The 24,789-nt window shown below is 48.4% G+C and overlaps 1 protein-coding gene across 1 annotated transcript; it reads left to right on the top strand.

Annotated features, from left to right (window-relative positions):
* Positions 1-3,771: 3,771 nt before the first annotated feature.
* tars2 (threonyl-tRNA synthetase 2, mitochondrial) lies at positions 3,772-23,961 on the top strand. Its single transcript, XM_056301772.1, has 18 exons — positions 3,772-4,053; positions 4,471-4,652; positions 4,740-4,854; positions 4,974-5,095; positions 10,664-10,772; positions 11,878-11,942; positions 12,040-12,118; positions 15,941-16,087; positions 16,193-16,291; positions 19,291-19,460; positions 19,563-19,725; positions 20,212-20,349; positions 21,271-21,348; positions 22,045-22,145; positions 22,850-22,951; positions 23,139-23,211; positions 23,364-23,478; positions 23,682-23,961. Exons 1-18 carry the CDS (start codon positions 3,838-3,840, stop codon positions 23,822-23,824), a joined length of 2,217 nt encoding a protein of 738 aa, XP_056157747.1. The 5' UTR covers positions 3,772-3,837; the 3' UTR covers positions 23,825-23,961.
* The last annotated feature ends 828 nt before the right edge of the window (positions 23,962-24,789 follow it).

Here is a 24,789-nt window from a genome sequence, read left to right as displayed (position 1 = left end):
CGTTTTCTCCTCATATGATTGCTGTGAAACATTTTCTGGGATGGGGTTGGGGGGCTGTGGTAGGGTTTGGGAGTTGGGGTGATCTTGGAATGGGTGTGTTTGTTTGTGTGTGTGTATGTGTGTGTGTTGCATTTGCAGTGGTAATGGGGGGGTATAAAGAAAAACAGGCTCATTTTTTGAGAGGTCGACATATTTGTCAAGGCAGATTTTAACCCCGTCCCCATCTCCAGAGTGTGTCTTGTAAATAATGCGCCTCTCTTTCTAGACTTTTCCATGCTTACATGGCTCCCAGTGTGTATTTCCAAGCTTTTAATTGTAAAGACTGAAGACGTTGACGCTCATGTTTCGTCAACCTATTTTTTTTTTATTATTATTATTTTGGTTTAAGAGAACAACGGTCACCATTCGGCCTGTCTTTCGTTACTGCGACTGAGGCCTCGGAGGAGCTTTAGTCCCGGGAGCATTTCTCTGCGGTAATTGGCTCGCTTCTGTCTGCTCCGCCTCTTGAAACCACAAAATAAGAGGAGGAGAGTGACGGCGGTCGAGCGTCGTAGCGTGAAACAAGACGAGTGCGTGCTTAGTGAGTCCTGAAGATACTCAGTAGTGGATGCGTGTGTGTCTGTGTGTGTGTGTGTGTGGGGAGGTCCATGTTTCCCATGTACTAATGGAGGGGGGGGGGAGTTCCACGTTTCACATGTACTAATTTGAATAAAATCCAGAGTTTCGATTCAAGTTGGGGGAGGGGGGGTACTGTCTTTGGTCACAGTTTATCACTTTAATTGCACTGCTCGACCCCCCCCCCACCACACACACACACACACACACACACACATCTTAAGAGAAATTAAAAATGCCCCTTTTTTGTCTCATTTTGAGCTGCTTTCGTTGTTCATCAACTTCATTTCTTGTCACTGGTCGCGTCTGGTGGGATTACATGTCTCCCAGCTGCTGGCGGGGGCGAAGAGGAGCGCGTTAGAGAAATCACGACGGACGGGTTGTTCTCAGAGCGGGTCGATAAATACTCACCGACCTCCCCCCTTTATTTTCCCCCCCTGTCAAGTCCTCCTACCTTCCGTCTAACCTCTGTATGTTTGTCCTCTTCTGTGTTCGTCTGCTCTGCAACATTTAACAGGTTAAGTTCAAGATGTCGTTCATGAAGTGGTTTCAGTGTCTGATAACATTCCTATTTAAAGTTTGAATGGATGCTTTTATTGTGAAAAGTACGACCTTCGAAAAAGCCAACGGACTTGTCACAGTACTGGCCTAATGGGTTTTTTTTCTTTTCTTTTTTTCCACGAGTGTCCCTACACATCATCTACCAATGCTCTGTAAAACTATTTATCTGCAATCGTGACTGTTTTACGTGCTGACACAGTTAACGACTTCCCGGTTCGAGTCGGGGAAACAGTTGTAAATGATCTCCTCCTCTCAGACAGGTGTTCCCTCCCCATTCAGAGATGTTACCCCCTTGATTCTTTCTGTAAATAGACCTACTGTTACATGTCCCTGTGATTTTTTTAGGGGATCTTTGTTTGACATTTTTGAGTTTGAAAATGTTAAAAAGAGAAAACTGAAAGTGTGTCTATAAATGTTATTAGACCCATTGCTATTGCTTATATCCTCATCAATGATGCTACATCCCTGCTCATGGAGTGTCCAGTCCTTTCGGGTGTGATCCTTTGTCAGTACGGATTTTTTGCACACAAGTTTATTTTTTATGCATTGTCACATTGAGAATATGCACACTGGAAGCGTCGTCGTCCTCTGGGGGGCGTATACGGGCCTGTCTCATGTATGCATTTTCTTAAAAACAACAAAACATGGAGCGTAGCACCACTGTCACGAGGAAACCATGTTTTATATGACTGTCAGTGCAGGGTTCACGTGGGTCAGAGACTCGGTTTTACGGTCTCTGGAGTTGACGTCTAGTTAACGTATAAACATGCATCACGTTGGATACACTGGATGATTAAATGTTGAGAAAGGCGGAAAATTAGGCTGCAGGTGCCTGTTTTTAAGATGGGGGTTTCTTTAATACATGTTATCCAGTGGCTTGTCACACCTCATTTCCTCCTCATACCACTTTTTGTTGTTTTTCTCCTCAAACACACTGTTGTTCACTGTTGTTGCAGTATCAGCTTGTTGGAAACACAAGACGTCTTTCAGACGAACACATCTGATACGTGATGAATCACACACACACACACACACAGGTCCCATTCAGACACACGATTAACGGTCCGGCGGCCTGCAAGCAGCTCAACTCACCTGCTGCTACAGTCGAGGCGATAACTTATCATAAGGGCTGCACACTGACAGTTCCTTAAGTTGCTCTGCATGGTTTTTATTATTGGACCACGTTTTGAGCCTCAAATCAATAACTTTAACGACTTCAGTAGCTGCATTACTGTAGGCAGAGGAACGAACCAAGTCACTGCCAACACATCGTACACTTAAAGGCCAAGCTTTTGACGTCTCAGTCCCACGTTTCATTCACAGCCCTGCACATTTCAGTAAGAGTTGAGAGATGCACAGGGCCTTGTAGGCAAATGTGGACCATGCAGGTTCAGATCAGTTCATAAAACACCTCAGGAACGACCGGCAAACAGCCCTGATGGGACGCTGGCGCTTTACCTTAAGTCAAGCTCACTATGTGGCAGAAGTTAACACTGAGAGGAGGTGCCCCCCCCAACCCCCACCCCCCCCTAAACTATTCCAGGCTATATGAATGGACTAGGTGGTGTAGCGAGCTGCTTAGCATACAAGTTTGTCCCAAAACTTGCTGTGCTACCCTTCTCCCGGCAGCCTGTGCTACCTTTGGAAGCGCACTATCGCCCCCAAGTGGCCGTTCGGCGGTACCTCGGATCTTAGCGTCGTTGAATCAAACGTAGACTTTTGCCCATTCATTTTGAGGCCACCCTCTGAATTGATGCAAAATAAATCTGACCAGTGGATTGGAGTGCTGCGTTTGTGCTGCAGACTACGCCCTCAGCTGAAATATTGGCTCAAAAAAAATATATATATACAGAAGAGTTAAAACTTTGCAAAACTGCAGAAAAGTGGGTAGTCCAGTTCTGTTGAGGGCCATGTGATGCCAACATTATTTGGGTGCTTGGGTGCCTCAGTTCCACCTGACTAGTCCGAAACTGGGGGGGGGGGTCCCCCTAACAGATTCTGTCAAAAGATACTAAAAATCACGTCACTATATATATATATATGTATGTATATATATATATATGCTAATTCTAAAAGTTTTTGCCTTTTTAACGACTCGTTGGCACCTATTAAAATCGGGCAGCCGCTGTTGCTCGTGGCCCAGTGTGTCGCTGTCGGTGACGAGATTTGTTTTCCTAAAATCTTGCCCCCCCCCCACGTGACGGGGCGAGTCAAAACCGGCCGCCCGCTGCAGAAACGCGTGTCAGTGGCCACTGATGAGTGCGGCGGAACACGGGTTTCTGGACCCGGCTAGACTGAAGGCCGGGCTTGTTTTTGGGAAGTTCGTGTCTCCCCCCGAGTCCGGAACCGTACTGCGTAGGGGTGGTTGTTGTTGTTGCATAACGGTTGGTTTTATTGCAGGTTGCCATTATTTGCCTAACACCCCCCCCACACACACTCCCTGTCGGCGCGGCTGGCTGGCCGGCTTGCGGCGGACGCGCGCTTCTGCTCGTGCGCGCGCACGCAGCCCCCGCCCCTCCCCCCCTCCTTCTGTGTTTTTGTCCAATCCCCGCTGCCGTCGATTGACATCTCTTCCGGTGTCATGGCCGCGTACAGCGAAGGGGGAGAAGCGCCGTAGTAATACGATTGCGGCGCGGCGGTTGTAGAGCTTGTGTGTTTAGGATGGTGGCGACTCTGCTCTTCCGGTTCTCGGCCCTGCGGTCTTCGGCGCACACGACGCTCGTCCGGCGCAGGCGCTGTAGCAAGGCGTGCCATCTTAGCGCCAGCGCTTTGCTGAGCTGCGCTCAAGCTAACGTGACGCACCCGTGCAGGGGGGCATCGGCGAGCCCTGCAGGCTGTTCTCTCTTCTGCACAGCTGCCGGGGTAACGACATCGCGGGTAATCCCAGGATTACTTTAGACTAAAGTACTCTGCTCTCTGCCGGGGACGCTTGTGCTGTCGTCGCTCTATTTGTGGTTGTTGCTTATCGGTTTTGGGTTAGTGTTGTGTGTTGGGGGGGGGGGATACAAGTGGTAGTGGAATATGCCAGGATGGACCCGTCCAGACACACACACACACACACACACACACACCACACTTTCAGGGTTGTGTTTGTGTATCTCGTGCACACGTGCGTTTGAAAAAAAAAGAAAACAGCTTTTCAACATCTCTTGTCTCTCCTCTCACTTCACTGCTGTCATGCCCTTTCATCCTTATCTGGCCCTTTCATCCTTATCTGGCCCAATCCCTGACACCGTCACCCTAATCCACCCCTCCTTTCTGACCCACACCTGCATCCCTCCCCGCTTCCCCCAGGTGAAGGTGTCCCCTGCGCTGTCTGAGCGGCTGGGGGTCTTTGAGGCCCTCAGGGAGAAGCAGGGGGAAAGGAAGAGAGCCGCAGCTACAGAGGGGCCCCTCAGTATTCAGTTGGTTAGTGGCAGGACTGTGAAGGGAACGGCTGGCACGACCACTCCCCTTCTCGTCGCTCAAAATGCACAGTAAGCTAGCAATGAAAACGTTTGTGGAATAACCCCTTTTCATTCTTTTATGTTATAACATGTTGGTTATTACATGCTCCCCTTCAGCGTGAAAGGAGTGCTTGTGAGCAAGGTCAATGGGGAGCTGTGGGAGCTTGGACGGCCCCTAGAGGAAGATTGTGAACTACAGCTTCTGGGGTTTAACTCAGTAGAGGGCAAACAGGTACCCCCCCCCCCCCCAGTTTGCAGTTCATGGAATTTATGCTGTGGCTGTTTATGCCCTCCCCTCCTTGTTGTTTTTATGTTTTTACATTGTCTTCTTTGTACTGGCCTCTTTCGTAGACAGCATGGAGGACAGGAGCCTGTGTCCTTGGAGGGGTGCTGGAGGGGGTCTTTGGTGCCGATCTGTGTAGAGAAGGGGTGTCAGAGAGCGGGCTCTACTGTGACCATCTGCTGCAGAATGGGTGAGACACTGCCGTTGCATTTTTTGCTCAGGGGCTTCTTTTTAATCACTTCATATAATCAGAATCAACTTTGTTGGCTAAGTGTGCCTGTGCGCACAAGGACTCTGACTCCAGTACACAGCAGCTTCTGGCACTTGCAAATGTCGCTCACACAAAAAAAGAGGAAACAAAAACACAAAAAGGAAAAAAACGACAAATGGAACAACAACAGGACGTTGGAGGTAAGAATGTATACACAACAGGTATGGCGTTACTGTACAGAGTTTTGTTATGGTTGAGTAATCAACAACCTATACCCATAAGTTATACCATATTGCCCATACACTATACCATATACCATATCACAACCCGTCATGCCCATATACAATGCTATATACTCCCACTATATTACTCTATATTATCTTGTGTACCAGAAGAAGTATACACTTCAGAAGTATTCACCTCACAACTACATACTATATTATATACCCATGTTACAACCACAACAATAACAGCATTAATTTGTTACCAGTATGCAGCAGTTATATGTGTATTTACAGTTGTACATTTGTATTTCACAGACATTTGTATTGCACATCTGGTTTAAAGAGGTAGTGCACATCATAGATATGTAGGGGAGACATCTTGACGAGAGGAGGCTATTTACAAAGTGTCATATTTACATAGTGTCTGTTCCTGCACCATACTGTTATGTGTTCATGAGAGAGATGGCCTGTGGGTGGTGCCCATTGCTCTGTAGTGCTTGCCAGAGGGTAGGAGTTCAAACAGACTCATGTCCTGGGTGTGGGGGGTCTGTGCTGATTCTGCCCGCCTGTATCTGGGCTCTAGAGGTGTACAAGTCCTGCAGGATGGGTAGGGGAGCACCGATTTTTGTTCTTTTCTTCTGTCTTTACTGTTGGCTGCAGTTTGTTCCTATCCTGTTTTGTTGCTGTTCTGAACCAAACCATGATGGATGTACATATAGGACAGATTCATGATGGATGTACATATAGGACAGATTCATGATGGATGTACATAGGACAGATTCAATGATTGCAGTGTAGAACTGGCTCAGCAGCTCCTGTGGCAGATCAGATTTCCTCAATTGATGCAGAAAGAACATCCTCTGCTGGGCCGTTTTTGGATGGAGTTGATGTTGGTTTCCTACTTCAGGTCTTTGGAAATGGTAGTTCCCAGAAACTTGAAGGTCTCCATGGTTGACACAGGGCTGTTGGATATTGTGGGGGGGGGGGGGCAGTGCTGAGGGGCGTCTCCTTAACTCTGCTGTCATCACCAGTCTTGAGCATGTTCATCTCCAAGTTGTTCTTACTACACCAGAGCACCAGCCACTCAACCTCCCGCCTTCATGGATGAGTCCAATGGCTGTAGTGTTGTCTGCAAACTTCATTAGTTTAACAGCTGGCCCCTTGGAGGTGCCGTCGTTGGTGTTGAGGGAGAAGAGCAGTGGGGAGAGGATACATCCCTGGGGGGCAACAGTGCTGACTGTCCGTATACCAGAAGTGACTTCCCCCGGCCTCACCTGCTGTTTCCTGCCTGTCAGGAAGCAGGTGATCCACTGACAGATGGAAGGGGATACGGTGAGCTGAGAGAGTTTGGAGAAGAGAATTTTCTGGAATGATGGTGTTGAACGCCAAGCTGAAGTCCACAAACAGAATCCTTGCATATGTTGCTAGGCAATTAAGGTGTTGCAGGACGTAGTGCAGTCCCATGTTGACCGCATCATCCACTGACCTGTTTGCCCGGTAGGCAAACTGCAGGGGGTCCAGCAGGTGTCTTGTGACGTTCTTCGGGTGGGCCAACACCACTCGTTCAAAAGTCTTCCTGACCACAGATGTGTCAAGTGAGTGGAAATTAAATTATGGTAGGCGTCTTGGGAGAGAGATCCCTCCTCTGTTGCTCTCCCTGAGGTTTCTTCCTATTTTTGCTCCCCGTTGAAGGTCTTTTTTGGGGGGGGGGGGTTGTTCCTTATCCGAGTGGCATGGGGGTGCAGTGGTTAGCGCGATTGCCTCGCTGCAAGAAGGTCCTGGGTTCGAGCCCCGGGGTAGTCCAACCTTGGGGGTCGTCCCAGATCGTCCTCTGTGTGGAGTATGTTCTCCCCGTGTCTGCGTGGGTTTCCTCCGGGTGCTTCGGTTTCCTCCCACAGTCCAAAGACATGTAGGTCAGGTGAATCGGCCGTACTGAATTGTCCCTAGGTGTGTGTGGGCCATGTGATGGCCTGGCGGCCTGTCCAGGGTGTCCCTCCCCCCGCCGCCTGCCGCCCAGTGACTGCTGGGATAGGCTCCAGCATCCCTTCGACCCTGAGAGCAGGATAAGTGGTTTGGATAATGGATTGGAGAATGTTCCTTATCCGATGTGAGGGTCTAAGGACAGACAGGATGTTGTGTTGCTGTAAGGCCCCTTGAGGCAAATTTGTAAATTGTGATGTTGGGCTATACAAATGAAATTGACTCGACTTGACGTTTCAATGCCTCACAACAAGAGGACTCTTGGTTTGATTCCAGTCCTTTTGTTTGTGGCGTTTTTGTGTTTTTCCTGTGTTTGTTGAGGGTTCCTCTGGATTTGCTCCTGGTTTCCTCCTGTCTAACCACATGGCTTTTTGGTGAGGTGAAGACTCCAAATGGACTATGGGTGTAAAGTGGAGTGTGAATGTGTGTGTGTGTGTGTGGGGGGGGGGGGGGGGTAGACTGCCAGCCTGTCCAGGGTGTCTCCGTGCCTTCTGCTCAAAGCCTGCTGGGAAGGGTTCCAGCCCCCAGCGGTTATAGGGAATAAATGACTCTGATTTTTATTGAGTCGTCTTATTTATCCCGGAGAACCTGACTGGTGTGTCTGCAGCACGACATAAACCTTCACTCTATCCACATATCATATGCACGCTGCTAGTGACAACACTGGGTCATCATTAATCATTACTTTATGAATATTAACGACTTAAAGGCCCACTTTAGACAAATAGTGCTCCAGTACAGTAACACGTGTTCTTGTTCTTGGGTCTACAGTTATTCCAGATTCTTAACCTGAAGATGCCTTTGAGCCCGGGGACTTGATGCATATCTGTATACCAGCATACTGATGCACTCTTACCGCTCAAAGGTCATATGTGAAGTGAATGTGTTCAGTTTTCTCACAGTTAATTTTGAGCGACTGAAATGTTCTCGAACCGTTCAACAGTCATTTGTCGGTCTCGGTGTAGATGAAAATCCTAGCTGCTGAAACTGCTGCCAGTTGCTGTGGAATTTCATCATGTTTCCACCTGGAATAAAACGCCTCTTACTGTTATTATATTATATTATTATTATATGGGTGGCCTGGTGGCGCAGTGGTTAGCGTGGTCACCCCATGGCAGGAAAGTCCTGGGTTCGAGCCCCGGGGTAGTCCAACCTTGGGGGTCGTCCCGGGTCGTCCTCTGTGTGGCGTTTGCATGTTCTCGCCGTGTCGGCGTGGGTTTCCTCCGGGGGCTCCGGTTTCCTCCCACAGTCCAGAGACATGTAGGTCAGGTGAATCGGCCGTACTAAATCATCCCTGTGTGTGTGTGGGGGGGGGGGGGGGGGGATGGCCTGGTGGCCTGTCCAGGGTGTCTCCCCGCCTGCCGCCCAATGACTGCTGGGATAGGATCCAGCATCCCCACGACCCTGACAGCAGGATAAGCAGTTTGGATGATGGATGTTATTATAGATGTAACTACAAAGTGATTAAACAGGAACTTGCTCTAGTTACGGGTGTATGAACAGCGGTAGCGGCACTGGTGTACTTCAGAGGAGCCCATATTAACACAGACCAGTCCCCAGAGAGCAAAGAATCTTTGGCCCAAATACGGCCCACATCTGCAGTTACCTTACGGCCCACATTTGGCCTTGAATGACGGCGTTGACTCAGGGGGAGTGTGGCTGCCTCAACTCAGCCACACTTGGGCCACATCTGGCTCACATAGTATGTGCTGTAACCCAAGTCAAGTCCGGTTTATTACATTTGGGCCACGTCTGGCCCACACAACAGTTGCCGTAACCCAAGTCAGGCCCGGTTCATTACATTTGGGCCACATCTGGCCCACACAACAGTTGCCGTAACCCAAGTCAGGCCCGGTTCATTACATTTGGGCCACGTCTGGCCCACACAACAGTTGCCGTAACCCAAGTCAGGCCCGGTTCATTACATTTGGGCCACGTCTGGCCTACACAACAGTTGCCGTAACCCAAGTCAGGCCCGGCTTATGACATTTGGGCCACATCTGGCCCACACAACAGTTGCCAGTAAGTACCAAAAGTGCCCCAGATTGGGCCCAAATGTATCTGCTGTCTGGGTTAGCTCTTGTACGCCGCTTTTCGGTTTGATCTACTGTTTCTCAGCGCTTTCATTTTTGCTTTGTATTTGTTTTTGCGTCCTTGTCTCAATTTTCTCATCTCTCTGGCCTGCTTTTACCTAACCTTCCCTCCCAGCGTACGGCAACTTCCCTCCCTTTTTCTTGGATGTCAGGAACCCTTTCTGTATGAGCAATTTTAGCAAATATTTCTGCGTTTGCCACAGCCTGATATATTTTAATTTCAGACCAACTTTTTCTCTTTAAGCACACAAAGTGAAAGAGATCAGTACGACACATGTTAAAGGTCAGTCATCTTTATTGATCATTCATTCATCATCAGCCGCTTCTCCGGAGTCGGGTCGCGGTGGCAGCAAGCTACGTAGGGCACTCCAGACGTCCCTCTCCCCAGCAACCCCTTCCAGCTCCTCCTGGGGGATCCTGAGCCGTTCCTAGGCCAGATTGGACATGCAGTCCCTCCTGCGAGTTCTGGGTCTACCCCGGGGTCTCCTCCCAGTTGGCCGTGCCCGGAAAACCTCCAAAGGAAGGCGCCCAGGAGGTCTCATATAAAGTGGAAATCAACACAAATTTAGTACGGCCGAGTCACCTGACCTGCATGTCTTTGGACTGTGGGAGGAGACTGGAGCACCCGGAGGAAACCCACGCAGACACGGGGAGAAACTCCACCCAGGGGACGACCCCCAAGGCTGGACTACCCCGGGGCTCGAACCCAGGACCTTCTCGCGGCGTCTAGTCTACCGCAAATCAGCAGAACGTTACTGCTGCAGGTGTCCCAGACGATGCCTGGTGAAATATGTGGTTCGAAAGTGCTAGAAACCGCAAAATTGGGAGACTGAAAAAGGTCATAATGTAAATTTTTATATAACAAAAAATGAAATATTTTTGTATGGGGCCTACTCTTACAAAATGTGTTACAGGGCTGTCCCGGACACAACTTTTTGTGCTCCGAAGCCTCGGTAGTGATCAACAGCGAACACTCGGGGCTTCGGCGAATTTATATTAACAAATCGTTAAATATATATGTGTGTGTGTAGTATTTATGTATGTGTGTAGGATATAGATATGTGTGTGTTTTTGTGTGTGTGTGTGTTTCAAGCCGCATTGTCCTTCCACCTTTTTTCCCGAGAATCCCTGTCACATGGGTGTTTTGTTTGTTTCTCTTCCCCTCCAAACCGGCACCTCCTGCCCCTCCGCCGAGACTGCTCTCCTTGTGGCGTGTGACCCTTGACACTGAAATGCGTCCTCGCCCACAGCGGCCTGTCTCTGAACCACGTGGAGGAGAGATGTAAGGAGTTGGCGGCCCTCAGGCTTCCCCTTTCTACCCTGGAGCTGACAAAAGAAGAAGTTCGAGAGCTCTTTCAGGTCAGCAGGTAGTGGGGTTTGGTTTTCCTGTTCAGTTACTGGCCTCTCTGGCATCAGACACGGGCCGAGTCCAGTAACCGGTCTGACCTCACAGTCTGCAGAGGAAGTTGAATTAGTTTTTCTAGAGTTTTGATTGCCTTTGTGTTATTATCACACCTGACCTTATGCTTTTCTTTTTCTTTTTTTTTGCATCCCCCTCCTTTCTCCTCAGTTGTACTTGGCCAATTACCCCACCCTTCCGAGCTGTCCTGGTCGCTGCTCCACCCCCTCTGCCGATCCGGGGAAGGCTGCGGACTACCACATGCCTCCTCCGATACATGTGGAGTCGCCAGCCGCTTCTTTTCACCTGACAGTGAGGCGTTTCACCAGGGGGGCGTAGTGCGTGGGAGGATCACGCTATTCCCCTCAGTTCCCCCTCCCCCCTGAACAGGCGCCCCGACCGACCAGAGGAGGCACTAACGCAGCGACCAGGACACATACCCACATCCGGCTTCCCACCCGCAGACACGACTAATTGTGTCTGTAGGGATGCCCGACCAAGCTGGAGGCAACACGGGGATTCGAACTGGCGAACCCCGTGTTGGTAGGCAGCAGAATAGACCGCCACGCTACCTGGACACCCAGATCCTGCTTTTCTGTTACTTTTCTCCGTCTCCCATTAGTTTGAATGAGTTGTCCTCTCACAGGCCCAGTGAACCTACACAAATGATGCTACTCCTCCTATATCACAATATATACGATGACCTTTGCAAGTCTCAGTCAAATTATCAGTTGCTGTAATTACAGAATTTATCAATAAGAATAAAACGCTCTGTGATCAGGTGACCCGTGTTATTGTGAGATGTGATGTAGCCCTGTGGGCTCAAACTACTTGTAGCAGCTTGTGTAATTGAGTGTTTACATATGTTGCCTCTGATAATTGCCCATGGCAGTGACGTTACTCACCATCTTGGAATGCGTCCTGTTTAAGGTGTGCCAGTGATACTGTCTGTTGCTGGCGGTGTTTGCTTATTCGGGGTAGACCCTTTCCCACTCTGCACATGCCCTGAACTAAACTGTGACCTGTATGAATCTTCTGTGTGTTTTGTGGGTGTTTGTCTTCTAGAACAGTAAGCTGAGACTACAGCTTGTTGAAGAACAGATGAATGGTCCTACAGTGACAGTATACAGGCATGTATAGATTTCACAAAACACACACACACATGCCTGATGTCCACTAAAGTCATAAGAGATCTGAATCTGGCTAATCTTTATTTGTGTGGCTCAGATGTGGGGACAGCGTAGGAGTCTGCAGTGGCCCGCTCCTCCCTCACACTGGCCTCCTCAAGGTCTTCAAGATGCTCCAGGTTTGTGTGTGTTTTTGTTTAACTGTATACGTTTTTTAAGTTTTCGTCTTTTGTGTGTATTCACTCCTCGACCACCTTCCCATTTTCAGTGCGCAGTCGCTCACTAAATGAGATTGTGTCCTTTATGTGTGGCTGTAGCCGTCTTGCCAAATTATACTTTCTTGAAAAGGTCACTTTTATTATCTCCGTCAGGTAGCCTGGGGGGGGGGGGTATTGAGCTTGGTCACATGTGCGTGAATGGGTTTGTGTAACTGTCCGCGGCTAATCTCGCAAATTACTGGACCTGTCAGCCTAAACATTTTGAGCACAGTTAGGACAGTATGATTAAGAACCTCTTGTGGTTGCCGTGACACAAAACCTTCGAAAAACGTTTGTTCTTGCTGTCGCCGCTCCCTCTCTCCATCCACTCTCTACCTCGCTTGACCAACGCTGCTCTCTGTCGCTGCCTGATCTCAGTCAACCCTGCGCGACTCCCATCTATGGTTGACTCACATCTACGGTTGAGTCAGACCAGGCAGTGACAGTGTCAAAAGCGAAACATGTATTCGGGTATGGGTCTTGAAAGTAAACGAGAAGTCAATCGTACATCGCAAATCATTCACTGCTATGTCAGCACGGGAGAACTGGAGGAACACTGGATAAACCAGAAATAATTCGCCACATTCACCTCGCCACTACACGGAAGTGCCACAGTCTCCAGTGGTAAAACTCCGCTATAAAAACACAATTTCAAGAATAGGATTAATCAGTCCCAGCTGGAAATCATCTCAGTGGCTGTACAGTAAAACATTTCCCATGTCTGAGCTATGTTTTCTTATCGTTTCATGAATGAAAGTCAAACAGCCGAGCAGCCATTCACCTTGATTCATTTTATGTCGTGGAAAACATGACCGTTAAACACATTTCAAGTCAAAATTTATTATAGCCCAGTATCACAAAGTGTGTCTCAAAGTGCTTCACACATAGTAAAACAATAATGACCAACATTAGTAAAATATATAAAAATGTATAAATGTGAGATGATCTACATATAAAACATGATAAACAAAAGAATACAATACAAAAATACAAAAAGACAATACGAAAGAATGTGTAACGTACAGTACATATACGTATCAATGTGCACATGATATTGACTACATGAGCTGGATAACTGTAGTTGAGTTCTGATGGGAGACTAAGTGAGATTGAAGGCCGATGCCAATAGAAGTGTTTTGAGTTTACTTTAGAATGAGTCAACTGAACTAGCCTCTCGAATTTGTATAGGAAGACGATTCCAGAAAAGAGGGGTTTGGTAAGAGAAAAGCCCTGCTACTGATGTTTTATTTATTTTTGGAATAGTCAAGAGACCAGCATTTTGTGGTCATAGAGCCCTAGCAGGTAAATGAGGAGTGACAAGATGTGGTAAGTAGGATGTTGCAAGTCCATGTAATATTTTATAAGTTAAAAGAAGAATCGTGAAGTCAGATCTAATATGTACAGGCAGCCAATGTAATGAGATAAGAACAGGGGTAATATGATCATATTTTCTAGTCTTGGTTAATATCCCATCCATATTTTGTACAAGTTGTAATTTGCTAATAGGTTGATTTAGGTAAACAGAGAAAAGGGTCTTTGTGCATGCTCAATAATCCAGGTAAGAAAATCAAAGAAAGTTGAATCAGTTCATCTGTACAAAAACGTTTCCTCTCTCATCTAAGTGACCTCTTCAGTCTAAACTGACTGCAGGCATCCCCGCCTTTGTAAACAATACTGTTGCATAACGACCGAAACCAACAGTTTCATACGCAAATAGGCGTGGCCATTAACTAGTTTCAATGGCCATTTGTACTATTCACAAAGGATTTGGGAATGTTTGCAATCACAGCATTGTAAGATGGTGACAGATGTACTCTTAGCCCCCCCCCTCCCCCCGAGATCATACAACCCTTTGTTTACGATAGTAAAGCCTAGATGAGACAAATGCATGAACAAGTGTTTCGGCGTCAGCCGTGGAGAGAATGGAAAGAATCTTGGCATTATTTCATAAATGGAAACACGCAGTCTTTGTAATATCGATGATATGTGTTTCAAAAGAGAGCTGGACAACGAGATTTCCAATACTGTGGCTTTCTGAAATTATGGAACCAGCTAACTTGAATTTGGTTCTAATCTGCTTTGGACCAAGAACTAATATTTCCATTTTCTCAGCATTTAAAAGGTTTAGATTACATCCATCGTTTGATTTCTAATAGACATTAATCCAGCTCCACCAGCTGATGACAGATGTCAGCCTTAATGGAAATGTGAAGCTGGGTATCATCCACATAGGAATGGAAACCTAGTTTGTAGTGATTGATTAATGTACCAAGGGGCAACGTGTAAATCGAGAAAAGAATAGGACCAAGCACAGATCCCTGTGGTACACCATAAATGACCTTAATGTCATCTGATGAACAGTTGTTGTGTAAAACAAAAGTGAGATTTGTCAGATAAGTATGATCTAAACCAGGAGAGAGCAGTGTCAGTGAGATCAATATAACTTTCTAGGCGATTTAATAGAACATGATCAATCTTGTCAAATGCTGTGCTAGGTGTAGGAGCACCAATATTGAAACTCAGCCAGAGTCAGAAGCAAGTAGTAAATCATTCACCACTTTTGTCAGAGCATATTCTGTGCTGTGGAGTTTTCTGAAGCTGGATTGATAAGGTCCATACAGATTATTGGATGAAAGGCGACCTATGAGTTGCTTAGCCGCTGCTTTTTCATTGAGTTTTGAAAAGAGTGGCAGATTTGTGATTGGTCTGTAGTTGCTGAAGTTTTTTCTTACCGTTGTTTTATTGCTTTAGAATGAGTGAAAGTCAGTCAGCAGAGCAGCCATTCGCCTTCGTTCAATTTGTATCATGAAAACTGCGACGGTTAAACACATTTGAAGTCTTTTAATAAGAGCTTTGACATTGATGGCCTGCTCTCTGTTATTTCGTGTTAGAGTTGGTTGCTTTCGTACCAGGGTCTGCCTAGGAGGCTGCACATCCACAGACTGACAGGCAAAACGTTTTTATTGGGTAGATTTTTTAGCTTGAATGCTGCATATTAAAACCTTTTTTTTTTTCTTCCATATTTCCCATTCAATCGACTTGGGCGTTGCACAAAGTTTTTTTTCTGTCCGTGTGTGTGTGTATATTTCCCTTCTCCCGGAAGGCGATTAAAAAGGGTGGTTTGTCACCAAGTTCAAACAGCGGAGAAGGGGAGCTACATACGGCTGGCAGAGAGCTGTACTCTACTAAGTGCACTCCTCTGGTTTCTTTTAGTTTTGACACTTGTTCATTACTGCTGCTGTTACTCTACCAAAAGGAGACTTCAAGATCTTAAATAGTATTTATTAAGAACTGTACACAACACATACAATAAACTGACATGCAAAGCTAAACCACTAGAAAGAGGAAATATGTGCCCGTTTGGACCGCATGCTGGGGCAGTGGAATTTTCCTGGTCCTGAAAGACCCAGAGAGAGGGTAGATATTTCATATTGGTGTGTCCCTGGGCAGATCTGGATTCCACAGGAGCCAGGCTGGAAACAATATCAGCGACAGGATGTTGTGTTTGTCAGAGGCCAGCTTCCTGTTCTGGGCTTTTAGAAACACAGTGCCATCCGTCAGGCTCTCCATCACTCCCATTGGCTCACACTTCCTCTACCAGCGGACCCCTTGCCCTCATTCATTCTCCCTCTCTTTTTTGTCATCTCTTACTCTCCACTCCATTTTGTTTCACTCACTGACAGCCTCTTTCTCTCTCTCTCTCTCTTTCTTCATACTGGCCTCTGCTTTCCCCGTCACATCCAGGTATCGCCTTTGACATTGGCCAATCATCAGGAGACTTCAGGTTTGATGCGTATGATAGGCGTGGCTTTTCCGGGAGAGAGGGACAAGGACGAGTGGGAGAAGGAACAGGAAGAGGCACGGAGAAGGGACCACAGACGCATCGGTAAGGTAGGTCGAGAGGAGGATTAAGCGTCGGGGGGAGGAAGTCACCAGCCGAAAGAGAAAAGTACATTTCAGTTTTCAGCCTTTTTTTCAACCGTTGTTTCTCTGCAGGATCAAGAGCTGTTCTTCTTTAGTGACGTCAGCCCCGGCAGCTGCTTCTTCCTGCCTAAAGGAGCCCACATCTACAACACACTCACAGACTTCATAAAGGTGCACCCCCCCCCCACCCAGTCAGCCCCTCTATCACTGTCGCACATACATGCACAAACACGCGCATGCACATATCTTCATAAGTGTCTAAGGGCTGTCATAAGTAACGAAGTAACTTGAACATGGCGCGGCCCGAGAGGGGGCCAGCGTGAAGACGCTCCCGTAAATGGGGTCTGTACTTGGGGGGGGGGGGGTGAAGGCACGGAGGCCCGGGACTCCCCAGCAGTGGACGGATAGGTGTAAAACAAAAAAGCGATGGTCAGACAGGCGTGGCCCCAGGAGGAACCCAGGGCCGCAACGTGCATTTGAAATGTTGATGATCAATGCGTCCTGCGGTTCACATTAGTTCTTGTTAGCTGTGTTCTTCGATGCACGAGCCGAGTGATCCACCGCCGAGAGCTGTATACATTCGCGTGTTGAGGGTTGACAGTATTCATCCGAACACGGTTTGACTGGTTGTTAAAGGTTTTCGGGGGTAAAAGACATGCTTTTTTTTTTTTAAAAACTGGGCTCTCCGCCACGATCCGGGCCGGGCCGCAGTGCGAGGAGGCATTAAACCCGTCGCGGTCTCCCCAGAGGAGAGGAGCGAGTCGGGTACCTGGAGGCGCACGGCGGGGACGTCAGGAAGAGGCGCCCTGCACCGCGATTTGGTTTGTGGTTCCGAGAGCGGGACCGAGCCCGGTTGCACCGGAGGCGGGGACCCCACCACGCAGCTGACAGTTTCCGGAGCCATCGCCACCGCTCCCGTCAGCCCTCGGAAGCAAGCGATGACAGACTCCGTTGGCGGTCCCGCAGGAGGGGACCCAGAAGAGAACGGTCAGGATTGAGGTCCAGACTGAAAAGAGGGTTTTATCATTGCACAACACCCCGGTTTTTCTGGGGAGGAAACACGACGCACCTCGGGTTCCGCTCCGAGGAGGCGAGAGAGCCACCAGCTTCTCAGCCCTCGTCCATGAGTGTCTTGTTCCAGTAGCCCATTTCTCATCAGGTTTCCCAGGTTCTCCCAACACCTGACGCAGACCTTGTTAACCCGGGCGATGTCCGAGCCGGTATGACAGTATTCTTGTTACTCTCACTCATATCCGAGGTAGCTGGCCTGTATAGCATTAAGGGTCTAAGCCACAGACTCTTACTGGAGACTTGTACCGGGGGTTTGAACCCCCGATCTCCGGCATGGAAGGTCAACGTTCTTACCTACTGAGCCAAGCAGCCAACCACACATTGTGGTGGTCAACACGGGGCGGCACGGTGGCCCAGTGGTTAGCACTGTTGCCTCACAGCAAGAAGGTCCTGGGTTTGAACCCCAGGCCGTCCCAGGTCCTTTCGGTGTGGAGTTTGCATGTTCTCCCCGTGTCTGCGTGGGTTTCCTCCGGGTGCTCCGGTTTCCTCCCACCATCAAAAAGACATGCATGTTAGGGTTAATACTCCTGCCTGTGCCCCTGAGCAAGGCAATGGAAGGAGGAACTGGAGTTGATCCCTGGGTGCTGCAGCTGCCCACTGCTGCTATACAATAGGATGGATGACATGCAGAGAACGCAACATGTCGTTGTAACCTGAACAATGACGAGATGAAGTGGCTTGCTTGTATGCAGAGGCAGTGACACAGCGTCTTCCACAGATCTGTGTGACCGATAAGCAAACTGTAGCACATCAAGGTTGGCAGGAATGTTGAGATATATGTCCGACAGCTGTTTCCCACAGCTCTGAAATATACCTGTGGTGGTAGCCGCTGGAAAGGGCCGGCATTACCTGCCGGCACAAAAATGCTCTACTACATGTGACAAGCAACAAATTCGTGTGACCTGTGACACAATATTCTGATTTGTCTCAATACTCATAGCTGCTGAGTAAATGCATGAAAAATTAGTAGTCTAACCTCAGCTAAAAGTCAGTCTGTGTCTTTCTAACCGCCATAGCCCGCATAGAAAACAGCAGTCCCCCCTCTTATCTGCCGGGGATATGTTCCAAGACCCCCAGCAGATGCCTGAAACCGCAGGTAGTACCAAACCCTATATATACAGTACTAAGTCCACTACAAGTGTGTAGCGTATACAGCGTGGATACGCTGGACAAAGGGATGATTCGCGTGCCGGGTGGGACGGCGTGAGGTTTCATCACGCTACTCAGAATGGCGCGCAATTTAAAACTTATGAATTGTTTATTTCGGACCGGGGTTGACCCACCTGCAGACACGGCCAGTGGTGTCTGTAGGGACGCCCGACCAAGCCGGAGGTAACATGGGGATTAGAACCGGCGATCCCCGTGTTGGTAGGCAACAGAATAGGCCGCCACGCCACCCGGATGCTCCCTGTGTGTGTGTGTGTGTTTGCGTATATCAGAGAGAGCTTAAAGTGATATCTGTGTCAGTCTCAGTTCGGGCTCGGGCTGAGAAATTGCAGACTTTGTCAGGCTGGGGCTTGGAACACCGCAGGCCAGGGCCAGGCTAGAGCTGGAGTTTTCAGCCCGTGCAGAGCTCTGCCTCCATTTAAGAGCTATGCTCCTCCCTTGACGCTCGTCATCATTTCTCGCAGGATTGTGCCCCGGCTGTAGGAAAAGGAGTGCACCCTGTGACTGTTGCCATGAGAGATTCTTTTTCCCCACATAGGCAGAGCCGGGGAGATGTCAATCAAAACAAGGGAGACGTCAATCAAAACAAGGGAGATGTCAATCAAAACAGGGGAGCTATCAATCAAAACGTGATCCGCCACGCTTACAGTCTTGAGAAGTGGTCTAAACAGAAAAATGAGCTGTTGGTTGAACTAGGTTTTCTAATAGTTACGAACGTTTATTTTCACTCAGGTTTCTGTGGGTACTTAAAAAGACATTTTTACTATTTCAGGCCAAATTTCCAGAGGCTTGAAATGTGTCACTGACTGGCATGTGCTGGTTGTCTTCCAAGGGATAGCTGTGTTCCCATCGGTAGTCAGGATATTACTCCAGTTAGCCTTCAGTTACTGTGTTGTGACTGTCTGACGTTGAGCCTCCTTGACCTCTCCTAGAGCGAATACCGAAGGCGGGGGTTCGATGAGGTTGTGACCCCAACTCTGTACAGCACTGCATTATGGGAGCGGTCCGGCCACTGGGAGCATTACAGCGAGAACATGTTCACTGTGACCTCTGAGGGCAAGCAGACCTACGCTCTCAAACCAATGAACTGCCCCGCTCACTGGTGAACACACACACATACACACACACTGTCTCTCTCTTGTCTATCCTCAGCTCCATGTGTGTACTCACAAGCCCTTGACCGACCCCTCTCTCGGGTGTTTAGCCTCATGTTTGAGCAGCGTGTGCGCTCGTGGCGGGAGCTGCCCCTGCGATGGGCCGACTTCGGAGCACTGCATCGTAACGAGCTCTCCGGGGCTCTCGGGGGTCTCACCAGGGTCCGCCGATTCTGCCAGGATGACGCTCACATCTTCTGCACACCGCAGCAGGTACACACGCTTGCATACAGGCGCAAACAATTGCGTCCTAACAGGCTTACCCACCTCTAGACTGCCGCCCAATGTGACCATATCCCACCGACTGTGGAATATCCACCATAATTCTGCAGCATTCACTGGCTGAATGGAAAGATTGTCTTATGTGTCCATTGCCCTGATCATATTTGTACCCCTATAGCCCTCAATAGTACCCTGGAAAGTCCTCAGGTTGCTGATTGTCTTCCTCTGCCTGCTGTTAGCTTCCGACTGATTAGCAGATGCAGGAGTCACACATGATGCGGTTAATATGTTTACTGCTAAGAGGCTAACTCAATCACAGCAGCCCTCAGGACGCCAACCAACGTGTGCTGGTTGGCGTTCCCAGTTAGTTTGGTATTTAACCTTCTCAACTCCCGTTTTGAGTTGACTGTTTACAAGCGTTTCCCTCTTGTTTCTCGCCTTTACTCTCACCCCTTCTTTGTGTTCGTCTCCCCTCAGCTCGAAGAAGAGATTGTAGCGTGTTTGGACTTTGTGAAGAGTGTGTATCAGGTGTTTGGGTTTACCTTCCACTGCCTCCTCTCTACACGCCCGACTCCATGCTTGGGGGAGCCTGAACTGTGGGATGCAGCCGAGCAGGTAAAACAAACACACACACACACACACACACACACACACACTTTCTTAATCTAGCTGCCTTCCTGTCTTTTGGACTGCAGACTGTATGAATGATAAGAGGGTGAAAGGCTGTACAGTTGTTCGCAGTCGCAGCTGTGCAAATGTGTGTATCCTGCATGCCAGTAAATCACACTTTACCGAGAATTCCACTGTTACGTAATGATATGGTATATTGTTATCCACTTGGGTGGCGCAGTGGTTGGCGCAGTCGCCTCACAGCAAGAAGGTCCTGGGTTCGAGCCCTGGGGTAGTCCAACCTTGGAGGTCGTCCCGGGTCGTCCTCTGTGGAGTTTGCATGTTGCCCCCGTGTCTGCGCGGGTTTCCTCCGAGGGCTCCGGTTTCCTCCCACAGTCCAAAGACATGTAGGTCAGGTGAACCGGCCGTACTAAATTGTCCCTTAATGTGTGTGTGTGTGTGTTGGTCCTGTGATGGCCTGGCGGCCTGTCCAGGGTGTCTCCCCACCTGCTGCAATGACTGCTGGGATAGGCTCCAGCATCCCTGCGACCCTGAGAGCAGGATAAGTGGTTTGGGTAATGGATGGATGGTTATCCACTTATCCAATCAGATTTATTTATGTTGCATTTTTCTGATGGACATCTGCTCTGAGTGGGTCTGTTAAGATATATCTGTATCAGTGTTGAGTGACAACTTTTTTTTTTAAAGGTCTTATGATAGGTCCAGCTGATTCAATTGAGTGTAATTTAACATAATGATCCTAATCTTTCAGCAACAAACAGAGGACTGCTGAAGTGACAGCCCCACATCAAACCATGAAACATTCACATTTTCTCTCTCTCTCTCTCTATCGCTCTCTCTCTCTCTTTGGCTGGCTCTCTCTTTTTCCATATCTGTGTCCATCTCTCTCTTTATCTCTCTGAGCAGCAGTTGGAGAGGAGCCTGCGGCAGTTTGGCGAGCGCTGGGAGCTCAACCCCGGAGACGGTGCCTTCTACGGACCAAAGGTCAGTGGGAGGAAAGACGAGCAGTCCGTCTGACTGTGGTAGGTTCGTGAAGCCGATATCCTCAGATAACTTTTATGAAATATGATCTGGTGCTGCTGACACAGTCCATAACCAATCATCGTGGGTGTCTTGTCACTTTATCCTCTTCTCCCTGCCCCGTCTCATTCTCTGTGGAGGCCCACACCAGCGTGACATCACTGATCACAAAGCAAAACAACCTCGTGAGCTTCCGTCTTTTTGTTTGAACATGGAAAGTGAGAAAGTCTGCACTTGAGCTTAGGTGTTTTCCTTTGAGACAAAATTTGTAGTGCTAGTAAGAGGAGTTGTAAAGTATGACAAAGAAGGCTGCCGCTTCGGGCAAAGGTCACATGAACCTCTTCATTCTGAGCCTCAGAGAACTGAGGTGGGTTAGGCCAGGCTGGGGTTAAACACACACGCACACTTTGCAAGAGATAAACCAAACATTCTTGACAGCCTCCTACTGTTGCTAGGTTGTGCTAGCCACAACTAGCTATATTAGCTAGTCTTGGCAACCCATTTGTAACAAATTTCTGCCCACAAAAATGCAGCAGGTCCCCTGTAGCGTCTTTCAGAACCAGGGTTCTCCAGCCGAGTCTCAAATGTCATCATAAAAACGTGATTTGAACCAGAAAAGCGAGGCCTGATGCTCACACATCCACTCGTGACTTTTCCCAGATCGACGTCCATATCAAAGATGCCATTGGCCGACAGCATCAGTGTGCCACAATCCAACTGGACTTCCAGCTGCCAATCAAATTTGACCTGCAGTATGTTGGGTGAGTCGCTCATAAACCATGTTGTTTACATGCAGCCTACTGTACTTCCTTTCCATCTCGCCATCTGTACTGTGGACCAAACGCAGTATAAGCACTGCTTATACTTATCATCATCATCATCATCAGTTCCGTAATCTATGGAGGTCGTAGGAGCACAGCTAATGCCTCAACCAGTCTCGGTTGAGTCATTATTGTGTTCCAGTAGGGGGAGTACCTGGTGGTCCCTATCTCCTCTCCAGGTATGGATGGCCGTTGGTTCACAGAGTAGCTCATCCACCCTTTGACAGGTTTTGTTTTTAGTTCTGCTGGGTGTCCACACACCCTCCTCACAACGACTCAAGAGTTGAAGTGGGGGTGCCGGTTTAGTCACCGACAACCCGGCGGTTGCAGTTTAACGTCATACCCAGGACATGCTTAAACCTTTTAAAAGGACGTGTTTCTTGTCTTGAGTAGTGCATGTCTTATTTTATGTTCTGTAATTGCTGGAGGAATTGGATGAAACGGCTCAAGGCAGACCACATACCAGCCTAACTTGATCAGTGGAGAATCAGTCCTCACTTTATTCGATTTATGACTTCACGCCATCACACCCCCCTCATTCTGCCTTAAGTCTCTGTCAGCTCTCATCTTCCTGACTTCTGCTGTGGCCGTTGTTTTGAAAACCTGAACTTGTGTTTTGTTTTTTTTGTGTGATGTTTTCTTAGGCCTGATGGAAAGAGTCACAGGCCGGTGATGGTCCACAGGGCCGTGCTGGGATCACTGGAGAGGATGATCGCTATATTAGCTGAAAACTTTGGAGGGAAATGGTAGGAGGACATAATATATGATGAAACCCTGAATTAGATGCAGGAATTTGTGCTTTCAAAACTGATATGCCAAATTATTCTCTCTCTCTCTCTCTCTCTCTCTCTCTCTCTCTCTCTCTCTCTCTCTCTCTCTCTCTCTCTCTCTCTCTCTCTCTCTCTCTTTGGTTTGTTTGTTTTTTCTACTCAGGCCTCTGTGGTTGTCCCCAGCCCAGGTCATGGTTATTCCTTTGGGGGGCGACAGTGAGTCATACGCCCGGCAGGTCAGCTTTTAATGGTTGTTGTGTGGGCACATGAACAGAAGGAACTGTACAGTTTCTCTCTTTGTCTCCTGAATCCTCTGAGATTGATTGCCCGTTGATGTGAGCCGCGCTCGCAGATGTACTCTGGTCTGAGACTCCTCTGTTCTGTTAAGGTGGCTCGGCGGTTCCGTGAAGCCGGCTTCATGGCCGATTTGGAGGAAGATAAGGGCGCGACCTTAAACAAGAAGATCCGTGCAGCACAGCTGGCCCAGTACAACTACATATTTGGTAAGAATTAATGACTGGATGAAAACTTCAGCTGCTTCATGTAACTGAGACCAAAGCTCCTGAAATCTGTCGCACAATCCCAGACTTGTTACCCGTTGCTGTTTATGTTCAAGTTCTTCATTATTTATCATTTTATTCCTGTGTGTGTGTGTGTGTGTGTGTGTGTGTTGTGTGTGTTTGTGTTTGTGTATGTGCTTTTGCAGTGGTGGGGGAGAAAGAGTGTGTGAGCGGGACGGTGAGTGTGAGGACCAGGACTGGAAAGCAGTTGGGGAGGAAGTCGACGGAGGAGGTTCTGACGTCACTCACACAGCTACGAGACACTAGGAGCAACGAGGAGGCGTTGTGAAGGGGAATGGACTTCAAACCAATAGCAGCTCGCGATCTTACACACATGTAAATGTAAATGTCTCACACAAATGATTCACGCGCGTGTCCGAAGGAATGGCTGCTGATGTTTTGTTATGAAATAAATGTATATGTAAAACTCTCGACTTAGGCCACTGCTGATTTAAGCAATTTCAAAATTATCCTTCTTTTTAGTCGGAGTTACTCATGTGTCCTAAAAAGTACAAACACACTCAGGAAGCACGAGGCTATTTTAGGTCCACTATCAGTCTATTATCAGCGTTTCTCAGCTGCGTTTGTGATTTGTGAGCTAAAAGGCCTCTCAAGCAGCGAGCCACCCTCCTTTGTAACTGAAGTCATGCTATCAGAATAGAAAACCAGCCATACCTTTCTTTCTAGAAGGCCGAAGAAAGGGCGGATACAGAGGGAGGATTTGACTAAAATAGGAAAGGGAGCAGCCATGTTAGGTTTGTGTGTTTTCATGTGTGTTTAGTGGAAACGGTTAAGTCAGCATGAAGGTCAGGGGTGGACCGAGGTTTTTCCACTTTAATTGAGAGGGGGCGACAGAGTGGAAGAGACGTGAGTCACAACACTGACACGCCGACTGAGGATGGGACGGCTGGAGGAAACCTGTTTGGGGGAGATGTTGTGGTGGAAGGGAGGGGAGGGGAGCGTCCCGGTGGACACATTTGGCACTAGCCTGGACGAAAAGCACCTTTTGGGGCCGGGCGGTGGGGGGGTTGGGTGGGCGGGCGGGATAGTTACAGATGGTCAATTAAGCACATTCACACCACTTGTGGAAAAAGCTCGAAGAATTCGACCTGGGCTAAATCTCCGTCTGGCCATGCGTAGATGTAATGGATCCGCGGACGTGAGTCGTCCAAGAAGGGAGACCGTTGTGAACTAATAACCCTGAATTCCACCTTTATTTCTTGGCAGGCAGTGAAATTCCCAGTACGGCTCAGG

This window comes from Lampris incognitus, unplaced genomic scaffold (genome assembly GCF_029633865.1).
Source record: "Lampris incognitus isolate fLamInc1 unplaced genomic scaffold, fLamInc1.hap2 scaffold_146, whole genome shotgun sequence".
Classification (NCBI taxonomy): domain Eukaryota; kingdom Metazoa; phylum Chordata; class Actinopteri; order Lampriformes; family Lampridae; genus Lampris; species Lampris incognitus.
This window is presented reverse-complemented; position numbering and strand designations above follow the sequence as displayed.